General features: G+C 41.0%; 1 protein-coding gene across 3 annotated transcripts in view; it reads right to left on the reverse strand.

Annotated features, from left to right (window-relative positions):
* Positions 1-19,704, reverse strand: part of IL1RAPL2 (interleukin 1 receptor accessory protein like 2) — a 556,641-nt gene that overhangs the window by 132,728 nt on the left and 404,209 nt on the right. For 2 of the 3 annotated variants that reach the window (XM_090060564.1, XM_090060567.1), the window contains exon 6: positions 12,756-12,830. The exons of the other annotated variant lie outside the window; for it this stretch is intronic. In XM_090060564.1, the coding sequence (XP_089916690.1) occupies positions 12,756-12,830 (75 nt within the window). The remainder of the gene's footprint in view (positions 1-12,755; positions 12,831-19,704) is intronic. 3 annotated transcript variants of the gene reach the window in all.

Here is a 19,704-nt window from a genome sequence, read left to right on the forward strand (position 1 = left end):
GGGAATAGAGGTGAGGCTTGCCAAATCCCTTCTGCGCTGCGCTACTTGCTATCCAGCCATTCAACTTGTGACTTGGTAAAAGGCCTGTTCAGAGAAGCCCAGTGAGCCCAGATGTCTCAAAAATAAAAATGGAGCCTTGTAATATTTTGCCAAGATTTCAGTATAATTTCTTAAATTGTAATTTTTTGTTGTTTTCCATCTCTACCGGGTGACCTCCTTTGTCACTGTGTATTACGAGCTTAGTATGAAAACATCCACTGGCTTTGATCACCGAGTTGTAGACTAAGCTTAAGGGCTGGTCACTCCTTTCCCCTTTGGACAATCATATTCCTGCCTTGTGGCAGCTCCATAAGAGAAGGAAAATTCTGTACACCAAATAATTCATCTCATCCCGAAATTAAAAGTGAACGTGAAAAGGAGTTGTAATTAGGTCAGCCACATTCACTAATCACAGACCTGTTACGGTCTTTGATGGACAGATTTTTATGAAAGAAAGTCAAACCCAAAGGAACTTGGACTGGGTTCTATTTATTTGACATATCATTTGCAGCCTCGGGGATGCAGGGAAAGGAGGATGAAGATTTTGCTTGCGCCCGTCCTTCAAGCTTTGCCTAATGTAAAACAAGGCTTAAGTCCAGTTGAAACCATGGCACGGTAATATCAGTTACAGATGCAATACTTTGGCCACCTGCTCTTCAGTCAGGAGGTAAATTGCAGTTACTTTTCTCTGTGGTGCAAGCATGGCTCAAATCCTGTTATTTCTGTCATCCTTACCTCTGCTTTCTTGCTTTTTCTTTTCAACAGCATGTAACCCAATGGGCTCTAGAGTCAGTTCCTACATAAAGTTAAATAATCATAACAAGATTGGTTCATACCTGAATTCCACCTAAGGCTAATGAAGAAGGATTAAGGTAAAGGGGGGAAAAGTTTAGATCCATCCTCATTATTACTCTTATAGCAGATTCCTTGCAGCTAGCTAGGAGGCAAGAGATGATGCAGAATCTATATGATGTAATATGCTTTTAGGTAATCCATTAATGCTATGAGGCTTCAGTCCATTGATACAAAGGGTTTAAGCAAAGACAGAATTTGGTGCTTGGTTTAGATTTCACTTATGCTTGAAATCTGCTGAGGAAGAGCATTTAGCGAAGTAAATTCTAGCTTGGGATATATAAGCACACCTCCAAAGTCAATGTCAACAGGAGCCCTATGTTAGCAACTGAAGGGAGGGCGTAGGCCATTGATGATGCATAAAGCAAGGTTTGCTCAGTTTAGTGTACTCAACCTTGTTTTTGTTGGGAATTCTCTAAACAGCATGCTCTTCTAAATCTAGGGCTACGGTAAAGCCCATACTTCCCGACCACACATTAAACTGGTGGCCAGTTCAGCCTAGGATTGTGATCCCACTTAGCACTGTGTCATTTCATCACAGTTAGCAGCTATAGCGGCTTTCTAGAAACAGTGGGCACATCTACATGTGCAATTAATGTGACTAAATAAACTCCAGTGCAATTTGTGCTGGAGTAAACTAATCCGGGCATCACCCTCTACACATGCAAGTGCACTAATTTACTCCACCATCAGAGTGTGTGACAGCACTATTCTATGGCAGAGTAAATCAATTTATTCTGGCCTAATAGCAGTGCACATGTCAAGGGTGATGCTTTACTGTGGAGCAAATTAGTCTACTCAGCAGTAAAGCACACATGTAGAAGTGCCCAGTGTAGTCAGTCATAACTTGTGACATAAAATGAACGGTGGCTTCTACTCACTATTGAAGTCAGACATTTCAGTGATACTCAAACAACGAGTAACTTAGCCAGTTATTAAAATATCCAATCCCAAGGTTGTTTTTAATTATTATCTTATTTGGGCCCAAAGCTCCTACTTCCCTATTTAATTAGGCAACAACAAATATTTGAATGAAGTTAGATTTCCCATTTTTGACCATGGAAAACCCCCCACAACTTTCCTCAAGAGAGACACAAGATGATAGACAGTTTGTGCAGAATTTAGAACTAGTAATTCCTATCTCTAGATAGAAACTGGGTCAGAGCGCTTCTGTTAATTAAACAAGATACTATATTCAGGTAGAAAACTGGCCAGCCGTCCAAGCTATTCTTAGGCATAACCCAGAGTTAGCAGATTGGATGTTCATTAAAAACAGGTGTTTGTGGGGACTCATCATGTTTCTGACACCACAGATGTGGCATTTTGCTGAGTGCTCTAGTTGCAGAACATCAGTTTCCTTCCCAGTTACACTTGTGCTTCATCCGATTTGATGCAGGATCTAAATTAGATTCAACAGAGTCAGCATCGGCTTTCAAAACGGGTGATTTCAATCAGGGATGTAGCAAGGGAAAAAAAAGTTTCTATATGTGCCAGCTGTTCTGCTGCCCCCTATTTCATCTCATAATCATCCATTATTGTCTGCTAAAAAGTCAGATTCCTCTGGTTTCCATTTCTTTAAAAAAACCCGCAAAAAAACATACCGGAAGTCCAGAAAGCCTCAAATGAACAAACACTTTTAATGTCGGCAGCTATGGGAATACAAAGCAAGCTAATTTTTACTTTGCTTTAGCCATCTTTCTTTCTGCAAGAGGACAGGTACAGCCAGCGTAGAAAGGGTGCATGTACTTTTCCGGCAACAATCATAACCTACAGATGCATTATGAAAAATTATTTCAGCCCCTCTGTGTATTTTAACCCTCAGCTTCTCTCAGAATAGAACTGGTCGTAATGCAAAACTTTTATTACAGAGGAAAAGGCAACATTTTGGAACAGAAGCTATTTGTTGTGCATCAGAAGGAAAAGAAATATTTTTTGAAATTCTGAGAGAAAAGGAAATTTGAAATATATTCACATAAAACAACATTTATTATGAAAATTAGTTTTCATTGATATTGTACTATTTGGACATTTGGTGGCACATGTGCACTGGTACATATTGTGACATAACTTGCTGTGACATAATATGTACTCTGGTAATGCTGGTTTCTTAATGGAAGCCGCGCAGTCGCTATGATTTAGTCCCTAAAGTGGCTTAAGCAACAGATTACGGCCAGAGATTATGGCTCTTTTTCTATAAATCTTCACTTGCTTTTTTAATCAAATTAATTTAGGCTATTTTATTTTGCCCCTTTTGTACATTCTTCCCTCAAAGGTAGTTTCTATCAGGAATGATGGCTAAAAGAGAGATTTTTGCTCAATATCCAATACGTTGTTCAATATTCACTGAAAGCAGATTTCAAATACATCAATGTGGGTTAAAAAAACATGATAAAAAGAGTTAGCATTCACACAATTAAAGAATGAAAAATAAAACCGTTTCACTCGGTTTAAAGATTGGTTGGCATTTCTAGTCAAAACAGCTCTAATTCCCAATTCTGTGTATTGAATATTTGTAACAAACTACTCACAAAAGAGCTACAAAATCCATTAATGTTTATAAAAATGGTTTGAACGAGTTAACAGAGTATCCTGGTTTGTGCATGAACGTTTCTGAAGAGGCAGGCAACATTCATTGAATACATTATTTGTTATTAATGAATTGTTCACCCAGCTCTCGTCATTGGCTATGGATCAGTGAACTATAATGTATAGCTTCTTCCTAAATGGCTGGATCTTGATAAGTAAAGTATGTAAATTCTGAACCCATAAACTATTCAGCTTGGGCAGTGAAGTGTGGAAAATGCTTTGACTTAGTACAAAAATTGTACGAAACCTGACCAGTAAAGCATGCAACGCTATTTGCAAACCATTTAATTGAGTTTCTAGCAGTAACGCGCACATTTCATTTAGGTCCTGGCTCCACTAAATTTAAATTGATATATACTTAGGCAATTCAATCTGTGCCGCATGCAAGTCTATCAGCAAAGCCAGGTATTTGAACAACAAGGTGTAGGACTCCAAGGGTGTATCCATGCCATGGCAGTAGCGTGGTCAACCATCGTGAGCGTGCCCTGTCTACCTGCAGCCAGCTCACATGCTCCAAACCTGGAAGTGCATGGGCAAGGTGACTCAGGGGCTGTCCCCCGCGGCTGCTCTCAAGTACACTAGTGACCAGAGATACGTGCCTAAGCCAACAAACACGTATATGACACCTGAGCAAATACCATTGAGATCTCATGGATCAAACGGCCTGAATAAACTTGTTCATTGGCTCTTAGGATTAGTAAGCTGTTACAGCATTGTGCAAAATATATAACAGGTACCCGATACAAGAAAACTGCATTAATCTTTACCTATCAAACGGGCCTGTAAAACGAAACACGTATGCTAGAAAGCGTGGTGCGCTTCTACTGGTTTTCCATGGATTGCTACTTTATGTACTGCTGTCTTCCAGCTGATCAGGAGAGAGGGCTGAGCAAACATAGACTGTATGCTTCCAGTAGATAAAGAAATATCAGTCTATTACAGGGAAATTTTAATTTCAACTTCTCTCCTTTCACCCCCATTAGAGGGGAACACCTAGAAGAAGAACAGTAAATCCATCCGGAAAGCTCAGATTTGTAACGCAAGCGCTTAATTTCTATTAAATAAAAATAACAACTGCAGGAGTGTTTAGGCCAGCGTTAGGAGTGAAACTTAAGCATAGCTTAAATCAAAAAGAAAGGAGGGGGGAGGGAGAGAGAGAGAAAAAGAGAGAGAGAGAGAGATCTGGTAGGTGGGTTTTATTATCTTTTCCCATAAGTCTTAAGCCATTTTATATAACTAGGACAACCATGACTTTTATAGCATCGACATCAGAAGGTAACATTTTTATGTTTTTAATAAATAGGAGTTAGGGTATTGCTCCTTGCCTTCCACCCTTATGCCTTTGCATTGTTTTCTGTAATCTCATTTTTCACTCTTCATAACGGGAAAAAGAAATCACAAGAATGTTAATCCAGATTTTAATTTTCCATTATGAAAACCAGCAGCCTAATGCATGGCCCTGACCTTTTCCGGTATTGCATATTTTGATTGGCTGCCCATTCTGCCCCTTCTCTATATTTGTGGAGCTGTAAACAGGAGATGTGTACTGGCATATCCAGCAAATCACAGTTTGCTGAAAAGGTCAAAACAGCACAGCCAAACATTACTACCCTGTAATTTACAGAATATAGGAGGCATTCACAGCCTAATAACTCATCCACATGACATTCTTTATATATACGGAGAATATAATATGGCACACCATGAATCCATCCCAGTGAAAGCGTTTTTAACAAGGATGGGAAACGATGGGAGAAGTTTGTCCATTTTTATTACCGTCCTGTGGTCTTCTTCCCGGTACATAAATATAGACTGACTTCCAACTACATAGTATCACACATATATCAAACAAAAAGTCAACTGTCTTTGTGTTTCAATTCAAGAAAACCTCACAAAGGAAAGGCTTCAACCAATACGTGTTTTTTGCTGTCTCCTCCATCGACGATCCCCACCATGCTAGAGTCTGAGCACTTCACAAGTTCATTGTATCCTCACAACCCTTGTGTGAAACAGGGATAGTGCATTTCCACCATGGAAAACATAGGCAGCGGGGGTATTGAGCACCTTGCCCAAGGTCACATAGGGAATTTGTAGCAGATTTAGAAGACCAAGTGTTTTCCAGGAGTGTTCATCATCCTACTCATTAGATCAGCCATTTGTCTTCTAGTCCTTTTTGGCTGGTCCTCAGTTTTCTACTTCAGGATGATTCAAAGGCAGAACATATTGCAAGCAACTGGAAAATCCTTTGTATTCAGTTTACTCTCTCTTCAGCTGTGTGTGAAGCAATGTGTTTAATGCCCATATTGTCAGAGTGTCCTTATGTAGGCACACCTTCCGGTCCATCCAGACAAATATTGTCACTGGCTTCAAAAGGAATTTGTCGGTATGAGATGTGCAGTGTCAGTCCCACTGGATTTATGAGAAGTCTGTCGTTGTTTTTTTAATAAAAGCCACTATAGAAATGTTACCATTATATACTTAATTGATTCTACTTAATCCTTTTTCCACTGTGGTAGTACACATAAGAAAAATAATACCAGATCTCACTAAAAAACTAAGATGCCTTCATTGTGAATTCATCCTTAAGATTATCTCTCTGATAGCAATTCATGTTGTTTCAGGAAGATAAACTACATGAACCATGGTGTCCACCAAATCTTGCATAGGAAGCTTGACCAATACCCACTGAAGTAAGAGAAATCAAATATGAAAAATGTTCAAAATGCTTCTAAAGAGACATAAAAGTAAGGAAATTGCTACCGACCAGTTTCAGCTTTTTTTGCAAGTCCTGTGAATATCTACAAGAAACAAATGTATGGGACGGTATGTAGACTTGAGCCTCATGCCCTCAACCCAATTAAAAAAACCCAAACCCTGTCACCAACAATAAATGGCAAACTGCACAATCCCCCCCTTGGTTTAACTGTACTTTGAAAGACTTCCTGTCAATGCATATGGGCCCATTGGCAAAATCTGCCATCAAGTCGCACAGCATTTTGGCATCAACCCTGAAAAAAGCTATTAACAACTCACCAAATCAGCACCAACGCATTAGCTGTAACATGCTCAGAATATTTACGGAGCTGCTTCTACAGCTAAAAGTCAGGCAATTTGTCTCTAATTTTCCCTATAGATCAAGACAAAAATTTTTGTACCTCTTTCCCTTGCACAGGGATGCACGGCTTGGAAAGCATGGGAACTGAATTCTCTGTACGACGGGGGGGCTGCTGCCCAGTGGCTTTCTGCACAGGAACGAGGGACAGCAAGATACCGCCGCTGGTGCAGCACCTGCCATAGAGCTGCTGTCCTAGAGCTCTGGGTAGAGGGTAGATAATCACTACGGCAGGTAGTATAACTCTGGAGGCAGCAGATGTGGACGTGGCTGCTCTGTGTCTAGGCTATGATTTGTAGCAAGAGTCTATCATCCTCCATGCACTTAACCATATATTCAGACTGTGTGTGTGTGTGTGTGTGTGTGTGTAAAAAAAAAGCCTCTGTAGAAGAATTTTAACCTGTCTTGTGGAATACATAATGCACTTGATTTAGCAATGATTTGATGGTGGGCAATATAATTTACTCTGTCACCTCACAGTATTATTGAGTATTGTCAGGCAGAATTAATATTTACAGCTTAATCCAACGTGAAAGAGATTTTTTTAAGTCTGACCTGGGAAACCTTCCTTATTAGCACTTGCTGTACTGTCCACCATAAGATAACGCAACGCTTACACTTCAGGGGAGGCTGGAATCACTGCTGGTTATTTAAATTACCCAAATACTTCTCATTAGTCTAATTTAGCTGAACTTTAATTCTCTGGGCAGAAATTTTTCATGCTGGAAAATTCTGTCATTTCCTTCTTTGCGAGTCTTTGACGTTGCAACCCTATTAATATTCTTTTAATGTGTTTGTGGGCTACATACACTGCAAACACACTCTCCCAAATCCCTTTTGAAAACTCATTTCAAAGCATTTCTTTCCTGATTGGATTAAAGATTGCTATTTTCTTCCTGGTGCAGAATCACTATTACCGTGAGGACTCTTATCAAGAATCCACATCCTTAAAAATGGAGAGAACAAGGGCTTTCTCAGTCTTACTAATAATAATGTAAGCATTAGGAAAAAAAATGAAAAGCCCATTGCTGATCATCTTTCATAGACAGGTTTTTCTGTAACACTAATCCCCCTGAAGGAGCTGACAGAGATTTAAAAGAAAAGTTAAGGTCTAAAACAAAAACTAGAATGCTGGGCAGTGAACTTATGTAATCTTTTACCTTGAAAATGCCAACAAGTGCACAAAATTTGCTTTCCCAGGGGACTCCTCCCAACCAGAACTTCAAATCAAAAGGAAGCTTTCATTATTATTTTACTCTCTCCCCTCAATTCCCACACCTGTCAGCAGTTACTGTAACTTTGCATACTCCCTTCCACTTAAAGTATCCTTGATTGATCTGCTTTATAATCAGTCCCAGGGTGTATCCTTGCTACATCTCATTGAGACAAAAATCTTTCTGAACAGCCTGGCTGAGAAAATTTCCCATAAAGTGTAGGTTGCTTTCTTCTCAACTACAGGAAACAAACAGAAAACCTGGTGAGATAAACCGCTCCACGCACTGTTTAGAAAATTAATTACCTTTAAGAAATAAGCGTTAACATTTAAGTATCTCTTCTGAACACAAAGCAAAAATATAGATTTCAATCCAGGTGACATGCAAGTGAAGGCTTCAGTTGCCAGGCATTCATTCCAAGCCCACCTCTCTCTAAGGGTTCATAAAAGAAGAGACTTAGCCAAACGTCTATCGCAATAAGGCCTGAGGAATTAATAACGTGGGGCAATTTTAGTTCACTTGGCACGTGGCTCTCCTAGCTCTTTAGCTTCTCTATGGGACGTGCATTTCAAAATACAGCCGCAGCCATGGTGTAAGCCTAGGAGCTACTCAAACATAAGCTAGCTGGACATAGTCTGTAAGGCATTGTAATCCAAAGGAGTATTTAGGGCAGAGCTCTTCCCCGAACGTGCCCCCTGTTACACCCTTACTATGACAATGTTATACCAACTAAGAGCTTCTTGCACAGGGGGAGTTCTCAATGGGTTTAAATACAGCACAGCCTCATTATAACAACCTCCTGCTTTTAACCAGCCTAACAGCAGGAGCTGATATTTGCATTATGATGATGCAGCAAATGGACTAACCCTGTTATCGTGAATGCCCTCTTCTAATGAACTCTTCTCCTGATCTCAAGAAGGCCCTTCCTAATGAGGTTGCACCACACAGTCAGACTGTCACTGAGTGCTGCAAAAGAGCCTGTTCGGGGAATAGCGCCTACCTCCCAGTCAGCCTAGAACAGACACAGAAAAGGATTTTTTTTTTGTTGCTTTGCTGTTATCAATATATTGAGCTAGAAACAAGTAACACAGGCAAAACCACATACCTACCCACTTTTTAATAAAGATCAGCAAAGCAATGAAGCAGCAACTAGTCAACAAAATGCTACACAAATGGTTATACCCAGCATGGAATGAGACCTTTAAAACGTATTACATGAAGCTGAAGCCTTTGGGGGACATGCCTGAATGTTGTTTTGATGAACAGAGGGCAATCCATGTGCAAGGAGGCTACATAAAGGCTAATAAGGAAGCTACCGCATTTTGCCATATTAGAACGTATCTGGTGCAGAAACTGCAAAGGTCCCTGTTAGCTCACGCTCGTGACCTAGTGCCATTCTTCACAGGTGGGGAAACTGAGGCTCAGAGGAGATACGTCACTCGACCATTCAGTTACTGACAGGTGGGGACCACCTAACTCTGTCTGCTGCTAAGGCCGTGCCTTCTTCAAGAAATATAGGGCCATACAACAAGATTCAATAGACTCAAAAGCTAGTCCTCTGACTAAAAGCTGGATATAGTTTTGCTTATTATTATATGTGCATTTTTTACTAGTCTGCTACTTTTCCAATTCAGATTTAATCTATTGGAAAACCTTGCAGTATCCTCTTAGGGGGAACTAATGTTTGGAGAACTAAGATTGTACAAATATAAATTTTAATAGTCAAGACAAATATATAATAACGTAAGGTCTCCTGCATATTATGTGATCAGGTTGCGATGCACAATACTTATAAGCCTTAAAATACAAATGAAGACAAGGCAGCAGGAAAGCAATTAAATAAATCCATAGCTCTTTTCTAGCTATGTCTGGAACTAAATGGTTCCCTGGCTTAGCAAAGCGTCTGCGTCCCTCTAGTCCTTTATGATGCTCGCTGGCCCGCTTGTCATCCTCCTGTCTCCTTCTCTATCTCAAGCACAAGCAAACAGAAAATGAGTGAGTAGCAATTTGTAGCTTCTGCTTCTGCCTAAACTTGACAGAGCTGTTGTGATCTTTGTCAAAGTCCAAAGGAACGCAAAGAGAAAACACATTCATACTTCTTCAGAAGAATGGGATGTGCTATGGGGCAGGGCTGAAGACCAAAGGAACTCATTTATCCGCTGTCAATAAAAATCAATTCCCATTCGAAGCTTATCTCACTGAAAGCTGAGTCTGCAATTAGGTCCTGTAAGAAACTGTGTATGGTGACACCGCTAATGGCTATTACCAAATTCTAATGAAATGTTGCCTTGCATTGTGCTTATAATGAGAGATGGGAAATAAATACCTGCTCTTCTCCCAGGCCCGCTATAGCCCCAAAGATTATTTTATCAATGGAAAGCTGAGTTGGTCTCTCTAATAAAAGGAATAAGTTGGTGGACTGAATGTTGTTCCTTTTGTATTGACTGGCACTTTCATATTTGTACTGCTACTTAAAATGAAACACACTTGGTGGGGGGACAAGTTAGATTCCCAGGGTTTTGGGCACTAATGTTTATTCTGATTTCTAATAAAATATATTAGAAAGGTGCCCACCTAAAATGGCTGGTAGGCGTTTAAAAACATTTTTAAAGAGAGGAATAATTTAAATGGTAACCAGGGCCACCCTCACTCACAACTCTCCATCTGTCAGGGGTTCATCTCTCCCAAAAGCCATGGTCATCAGAGGTTTGTTGAGTAGTGGGCCCTGGAAAGTCAATGGACGTTTCCAATTCAAAACACAACAGGCTCCAAGACGGCGTGCCCCTCCTTGAGTATTTTCTATCTTCAGCTGCCTGCCTTTTACAAGGGAGGTACCAGTTAGCTCCACCATGAGTTACGGAAATGTGTTGACAGAGCTGTTATATCATAAACATTAATCTTTCAGGAAAATACGAATGTAGTGTAGCAGCAATAACCCAACTTAACACCATATCAGCAAAAAGTACTGTATGTAAATGCCTAGATCCTAAGGGAGAACTAATGGATTACCCGTACAGGACACGAAGATGCAAGATTTCATTTCCCTCTAGAGATATTCCAAAAGCTTATTACTGCAGCACGTCTCCAAGGAACAGACATTTTTCCTTGTATCAACACTTTTTATCAATAGAAAAGAAAATGGTAGAATGAAGGGGGAATCTCAACGCAGAAAGATTGTGCAAAGGCTAGATACCCAGGACGGGGTAGAGGAACAGGAGATGGGAGGGACAGGACTATGAATGGAGGAGAGAAGGATGTGCATTTTTGTGTTAGCATTTCCCAGATGCACCTGCAGATGGTTTCGCTAACCTTCAATACTCAGGAGAAAAACCAGGCCTGAAAACATAACTAATGGCACCAAATGTAACACACAGGCATGGTACAACGCCTGTATCTTTGGAGGGTCTTTTGCCATAAACTCCAGTGAGATTTGATTTATGCCCTTCAAACCTCTGTGTTTTTATCACTGAACTCCACCTTCAAATGAATGCAAACAAATCCTACTGAGAACAGGAGTGGAAGTATTAATGTATGACTATCTGGCAACATATGCTTTAGGCAGAGTCTACTTTTGTTTTCTCTATGGAAAAAGGCAGGGTGGTTTCCATCTGATAGACTAAATCAGAGCTGCATAAGCTTTCATAAGCAGCAGCTATAATAAGCCATTGAAAGAACTTAAGTACCTTAAATGAAGCTAAATGTTAAGATGAACTGAAGTCACAAATGATTCACAATCTTATCCAGAGCTTAACAGACAATCTACTTCAAGGATTCAAGTGCCAGTCTTCAATATGTATCTAGTTTGCCTAACATACCTCCCAACTCTGCAGTTGGTCTAATGGAGGATTCAACCTCCCTTCACAAATCTTGCTTCCTGGAAATTTCCTGGACCATCTTGGTAACACCACCACTGCAGTGTACCTAAATTTAGGCATTAACTTCAATGCTTCCTGAACAGCCAGTGTTAAGCATGTGCTTGAAGTTAAGGATGTGCCTATGCACATCACTGAACTGACACCTTTAGTAATAGGTTTATATACAGAGAATTACAATCCTATCACACCGCTGTCAACTCAACACAGTTTTAATGTCTCAGCCCCTGGTCCTGCTTTCCTTCTAATCATGGAACATCACCAGATCCTGATTTATACCAGTTTTAAACTAGAAGCACAGTAGAAAAAGGCTCCACAAGAGGAAGGAACAGCCCAGATTCAGCACAATAAATACTAGTTTTTGTGACAACATATGCTTCCTTTCTAACTTAAACCCAACTGTACTAAAGTTCTCAGCAGTGGTCACAGTTGCATTTGACATCAGTTTATTTTTCCAACCTGAAAAAATATGTGCTTGGAACATCAAAATCCCACTATTAGCCACAGCAGCTATGTCCCATAGCTGATTTCTCTCAAAGAGGTTATTTTACAGAAGTCCCTTGAAGTGCCTCACTAGAAATGCATGCATCTTTTGCTGATTCAGATTCAGAGACATTCAGACAAGCAGGAGAAAATACAGGGCTGAGAGAAAAGCAGGCAAACAATTCAACGGACCTTTTCAGCAAGTGTGCAGAAACTTCAAAATATATGGTTTCCCATTACCTTTTAAAGAAATCAGCATTCTGCAGTTTATGAAAATATTTTCATCCTGTGTGTGGTGAACATTGACAAACAGCACCAATGCACACATTTATTAATCTATCAATCAAACAGCAAAGCAAGCTGCAACACTGTATGTTTAATATCCAGTGTAACCAATTAGTATTGCCATTCCTCGATGCTACACCACCTCATTTCCTTAAACTGCTGTTGCGGTAAATTCTACCATTATAAATGAGAAGCAGCAAATTGATTTGCATGTAATAACAGTGGCAATAAACCTTTCTGGCTACGTTCAATTTTCCCCATCTGTTAACAGAGTAGAAGTTTAGGATCTATTATTCCCAGAAGGGGACTTACCCAGCTGGACATCTATAACAGTTGGCTGGTTCTCCATGGGGAACAAAGGCTTTGGAGGTTTGTCTGTGAGTAAAGCTAGAAAAGAAAACGAGAAAATATAATGGAAAAATTGAGACAAATGACTGGATAAGAAAAATGTTGTCACGTAAGCTACTGAACGCCGGTAGACCTAATGGCATGTAAACGTGTATTACCCAACATTGCTGCTTTGGCTGTTCCACGGTCTAAGATGGATCAGCTTCTTAACAGGTTTACCAGCTCATTGATTTAATGGAAACAGGCTGGTTCAACAGCTATGTTTGCACACACGATACAACGAAGGTGCTGCATTTCTGTTTTCTATCATATTATATTGAGGCTGACCACAATGCTTCAGGTCCTGGCCCTGCAAAGGCTCTAGTCTGCATAGGGTCTAATAAGCTAAACAGGACTACATTTCTGTATAACAAATAAGCCTCTATTTTAAAACCAGATCTAAAAAGGACAAAAGCACAATTTAGGATGACCAGAGTGACTGATTTATGTGCAAGCTCAATGGACATATGCAAAGTTGGCATTCTTTCACCTAAGCCGACTAAGCACACGCTCAGAGCTCACTTATGGCCGCTTGGCAGATGTTATTTCAATCACGCCATGGCTTTTTTTGCATGATGAAAACACTGCATCATGTGCACGGCTTCACATGCAAAGGGCAGGCCGTCCAGACAGGGAAACTGTAGCATGCCAGCTTGTGCTGTCGCACCACTTCTGACCAGCTGGTGGAGCACCCCCAACTTCTATCGACTTGCAGGCATTTGAGGGCACTCAACATTTCACGGTCTTTGCTCCAAGTTCATGTTAGCTTTAAATGCTGGCTGAAACATTCTGCTGTATCTGTATAAACTGGGACTACTTGTACAAACTTTTTTTTTAAAACCAAAATTCTTACAATCTTGATTTGTATTAAAGAAAAGAAAGCGCTCCTTTGATTTCTAGATCACAGTCAACATTATTATGTTTGTTAATTCTGCAAGTTGTGTTTTTTGTCTGAGGAACAATCCATTTCCTGCCTTCCGTTTGCAGTGAAAATGGGCTCATTCACCAACCCTACAGGTGGGCTTTTCTAATGATAAAATAGGTATTTCCATACCAAGCAGTGAGCACCTGATGCTGCAAATTAAAAATCATGTGCATTGGGAAGAAAGGTTTCCTGTTCAGTTTACCCATGAGGACAATGACAGGATCACCTAAGTGATTTACATGGCACCTTAATTAAAACTTTGAACCATGAGCAGAGCTTGAAATGAAAGATAAATGGGAAACATTGTTTATAAGAGTGCAGCAGCTCAAAAAGGTTCAACCAAAGCCAAACCACAGGACTGAGCTGGAGGCCACTTTCGGGCTACCTCTACAATTACTTTATTTGTGAATTAGGCGATGAGGAAAAGTTTTTGGCAGAAAAAATCAATATCCTGTGCTAATGTATCCAAGTCCTCTGAACACCAGTAGAGCAATGATTCTCAACCTGAGTGCCTTAGGATCCTCTCAAGGGTGTTGCAGGTTGCCACACAATGTTAACACTATTAGGTTTACAAATGTGACTCACAAAAGAGACCCAGAGATTTCACATAGAAATCCATAGTTGTGGTCTTCTGGAGTTTTTTTTTTGCACAGGAAAACTGCTCTATTGTTTTTCTGTCATTCAAAAAAGGGTGAAAACTAAGAACTGGCATGTTCCAAGGGGTGCCCTGAGTCTATCCAGGGGTGCCTTGAATCTAAAAAGGGTGCATGAGAGAACAGGAAGGAAGAACTGTCAATGCTACTCAAACACATAATAATATATTTGCTTTTCTATTTTTAGTTAGGAATTTTGATTCCAGCTGAAACACAAAACTCCATAATAAGGGAGTGTGGCATCAAGGGGAATTTTTTTTTAACGCGCCTGAGGGACTTAGGGAGCACAAATCCCATCGATGGTCAAAGCAACACATACCCCTACATCCCTTAAGGACTTTCGAAAATCTACCCTTCCCCTGTGCCATTGACATTAAATGGGAAATGGACAACTAATTCACAGGATCCTTGAAATCCCAGCTCAATTAAGAAAGATAGCTACTTTAATAGATATTATAGTTAATTAAATGGAGGACTACCAATAAGATAGATGCATTTGCTCAAGAATGTCCTCAGTACTAACAAGCTTATGACACCTAAGTAGAGAGAGGCTAAGGGAAAGGGAATAACCAGAGATGGCTGTGTCATTGAGAAGGCAGGGGATGATACTTTTTCAGCAGAAACTCTAGATCTTTTTCACTGTTTGCTAGAATTCCTCCCTTCTTATACTTTGCTTCTTGTCGTGAAAAATGGTCCCTAAATAATAAAAAGTTAAGCACCACTGGAACAGAAAGTACACAAGATGAAATGAAATGTGCTTTCAGTCATAGGAACCAACCAAACAAAAATCTTGGCTGTTTTCTCTTAGCTTACTGTGAAGATTAGATGAGCTACCCTTGGTCCCTAGTGCTTGCTCTAGGATACCGCATAGCTAAAGACATAGACAGACAATATTGTTCTCTGCTATTATGATTTAGCTTCTTTATTCGTTCTTATGTTCTCTAGGCAGTCTCAGGGGAAAAAAAAAGTCTACTAGTGGGAGGAAACGACTATTAAAGGAACAATATTTTTAAGTACCCATGGTCGGTTTGGCTGAGGTCAGTAGGCTCTTAGAAGAAGAACAAGGAGAATCCTAGCAAATACTTTCTACCGGGGGGGAACAGTCCCTCCCTCGCTCCCACAGCAACTTGCTGACTGGTGTGTGAGAGCAGACAGCGTCGGGGACGTTCAGTGTTTCAACGATGGGAGTATTTTTTGCAGAGTTCAAATGAAGCTTTTACGTTGCGATGCGTTTCAAAAGCTACTCAAGTCAGCAGAAACCTCCCGCGGGTATCAATGGGCTTTGGCACTGGCCTTAAGATGCCAGGTACTTACTTACACCCCTGATCTTTATGCACAGAGCAGCCCCCTGGGCACATAGTCAGGCGCCTCATTGGGAATACTTGCATGATTAAGCACTTCATTGGATGACAGCGCAGTGCTTGGCATCTTGAAGAATCACGCCCTAGGTACAGAGCAGTGCCTCATTTCTTGATCTATAGTTAATTCTGCTCCCTGGAAGAGGCAGATTAAATTGCCACTTCATGAGTATACTTTGATTGATTTATGCACAAAGACATGATTTATTTGACCTCATTTTATTTATCAAGCCCACTTCATGCCTGGTTCAAGACCGTTGAAATCAATGGAATCGCAACATGGTTGAACTTGGCCCGTTATGTTTTGGAAACAGCCAGTCACAGTTTGGGATGGTATCATTGCATTGCCTGTGTCAAGCTTTGCTGGTGTGCATTGCTAGCTGTAGGTTTCCCTTACTCTATTACTTTCCATCCCTAGTATCCAATACTGTCTTAACTTTGCATGCACTGTCAGGTTTTGAGTACAGTTGCTTTTTTAGCTGAACTCAGGCTCTTCCAGTGTGCTCTGGCCTTTGTTTTATTTTATGTTCATTCATCCTTCTCAGAACTCATTTATCCTCCCACTCAGAACTCCTTGGGTGGTTTTTTTTTTTTTTTGGTTTGTGTGTTAAAGTTGCAACTTCTCTGAATGCTATCTTAATATATTCCCCTGCATCAGAATTTTAAGTGCATTTCTACAGACTGTTTTTGGAGGGTAATCATGAAAATGAACCCTAGGTCAGAGATCTTGTTTGCAGAAAAAGATATGCCTAAGGCCGATTCTCCGTCTCAAAGGTAGTGGAGTACTGGCTCTTAAGTCAGTACTGTACACAGAACTGAAGAACCAGTCTCACTTGAGAGTCTTTCCTCAGCTTACTTATTCAGCTGATGAAAATTGCTTTTCCAGCCAATAAAGTGGTCCAAAATATCCCTGATGATCTTTGCTCCTGACATAAGTCCATAAACAACACAGCCTCATTTCAGATGCATCTCACTCTAGGAGCAATTTCTTTAATTCCCTCAATGGCTTTACAAAGGAGAGCTGCTCTGATTTCTGTCATCTCTAAAGAGGAAAAAAAACCCCAAATCCATGCATTTAATAACTCAATGTATTAAAATGAACCAAAAGGAGTATTTGATGCTTTCATCTAATCCCTACTTTACCTCCTCCAAATCCACTTTATGTAAACCAACTAGATGCAAGACACGCATTATTCTGAAACAATTCTTTCTCAACAAGCAGGAAGACGATTCATCAATTGACACCAGAGCTGTGAGCACAGCACTCTCCCTATGTTTCTGCCTCCCTGTCATTGTTACATGCTATTGGGTTGCTATGAGTTATGAGCTTTGGTTACAATCACTATTTGAGTGATACCAATGAAACAAATATAGCGCATTTCCCAAATGCATACATTCGCATAGCCATATGCTGCTAGCTCAGTGAGATGTTAGGCCTGGTAAGCCAACACATACATTAAGGAGTTCATTTTCCTTTCTTTAACATGCTGAAATTTCAAAAGAATACACAAGAAGGCTTGAATGGGATTTCCTTTCTTGATAGCATAGCAACCAACACCTCTGACATTACCTGGGGCATAGCATAGTTGCTGGTGCCAGACGTCAAGCTCTGGAAGATACTTCTTCACCTACAGGCACCTAGCAATGTGTCGGCCTCCCTTAACGGTTTGGTGGCCATGGCCAGAAGGTGTTTTGTAGCAAGGTTGTTTGAAGTGCTATTTCCTTCCTTATTTATTATCAATCATGATGGGAGAAATGCATTCACTTTTAAATGAGAGAGTCATCTGTGATTTCAACCTCACTTAACAGAGTGATGTCCTCTAAAGATATGAATGCATCTCTCTGGCCTGAGCCAAACCGTGGTCACAATCTTTTGCAAATCCTCGAACAAGTAGAACATACCGTGCATTTTCATACTTCCTCACTGCCCTTGGAGGAACAGTTTGGTGATTAAGGTACCGGACTTGGACTACAATATGGAGTTGGTTAGGAAATATGTCCCAACAACACACTGGTGACTTCAAAAAGGTTTTTCATCCACAGCAGAACAAACCTGAGACTTTGCAACATTTGCCATGGAAAATGGATATAGCCCCTACACCACCTTAGTGGCTAAGGCAAATAAAGAAATAACGTCAAATTCAAGGCCATACTGCAGCTGAGTAAATTATTTAGCATGCTTAATGTTGGATTTTGTGCTTCAAATATGGGAACTGGGGTTGTAGGACCTTCTTTTACTCTCATTCTTGTCTTTTGATTTGTTTACACAGGGGCACTCAGACACAATACTCCAAATTAATTTTAAAGTGGATTAGTTAAAATGTATTAAACTGTCAGGTGGACACACTTATTCAGAATTAGAAGGGCTTTAATTCTGTTTAGTTCCTATCACTTTGAAAGGAAAGTCAGCTAAATCAAATCAAGGCCCCTTTAATTCTGGATCGCTGGTCCAGTTAATTCAGATTAACCGTCTTGAGCGTTCCCATGTAGACAATGCTTAATCCATTTTAATTTGGGTTTGCTTTTCTGGCCATCTCCCCAAGGGGTCCATCAGTGTCTGTGACACCCCAGCACAGCAGGCCTGATGAAGCAATTCTTTTGCTCCCTGCAGCTGCTTCCAGCTTCTTTACTGAGGAGTCATTGCTAGAGACCTACCAAAATCACGACTGTGTCATTTTTGCGGAAACTATGATTTTGGGTAGGCTCTGCACTTTTGGTGGGGTCCCTGAAAAAGAAAAAACTTACTGAAAAGAAAATGCTGGCTCCATCCGAGGAGCCAGCAGTCCTCATGGCTGCTATGACCTAGCCCTGCAGCCTGCTGATCTGTCTGTGAAACCAGCTGGCCGCTGCCTTGAGTTCAAGAGACCCCCAACCATGGCTGTCAGGGTAGCAGAGTCCCAAGTCCAACCCCAAAGTCCAGAGGACTGTAAGCCCAGCCCCCAGGCCTCTCCACAATTCGGGACTCACTACTTGTTAGCCTCTTTACCTTCCGGGCTATGAATTCCCCTTCTGCAGGAGATGGGAGAAACCCAGGTTCACCTCTGCCTCCGGGTTCCAGCCCAGGGACCTTGCAGGAAGCACCAGATCGTGCCTCGCTACTTCTTTGCACTACTTCCTACCTGTCCTGCCTGGAAGTCCCTCTCTCCTAACTCCTCTTTGCAGTTTCTTACAACCTGCATCTCTAAAACCTCTCCAGGCAGCCCACAGCCTCCCCACCTGCTGTCCCCATTCCACTTGAGTTGCAGTGTTTCCTAGCAGCTGTTTTTAATTGGCTCTCAATCACAGCACAAGGAGTTAATTAGGCACTTCATTAACCCTTTCCAGGCTACTGCCCAGTGAGGTACACTCCATACACTCGGATGCTTATCTTGCTGGGATCCTATGACCCCTGCTGACTTCCTGCCCTTGGGGCAGGGGGCTGGGCTGGGCTTGAAGATCTCCCGAGGTCCCTTCCAGCCCTAACGTCTATGAAAAATCTATAATGTCCTGGTGTAGATGAGCCCTCATTCACTTTAAAGTTGGATTAACATTCCTTTATATCTACAAGAAAGAAATCAGGAAGATCTCTGCTAGTCGGCAGAGTGATACAGGCCTGCAGTATGCAGGCAGTGAAACGCTCGCCCGTGTTTCGATCTATGCCATGTAAGACTCACAAAGCCCCTACCATAGCAGTGACTCGATATGGCTGGAACACTTGGTAGAACACTAGGCGCATTGTTACACATGGGGTGGAGCGCTGCACCCGCTGCTTGAATTAACAAGCCATGCTAATTAAAATCACCCACGTATCACGTGTATTAGCGGTGCCACACATCCCTGCGCTAAAAAAAATGGTGGCAGGTGCACTTGGAACTAAAGCTCATTGAATGTGTTTTATTTCAAAGTGCCCCGCCACCCATTTTTTAGGCGTGGAGACACGCGGCGACGCTAATTTGACC

The sequence above is a fragment of the Crocodylus siamensis genome, chromosome 8 (assembly GCF_052110815.1).
Source record: "Crocodylus siamensis isolate JL-2025a chromosome 8, ASM5211081v1, whole genome shotgun sequence".
Lineage (NCBI taxonomy): Eukaryota > Metazoa > Chordata > Crocodylia > Crocodylidae > Crocodylus > Crocodylus siamensis.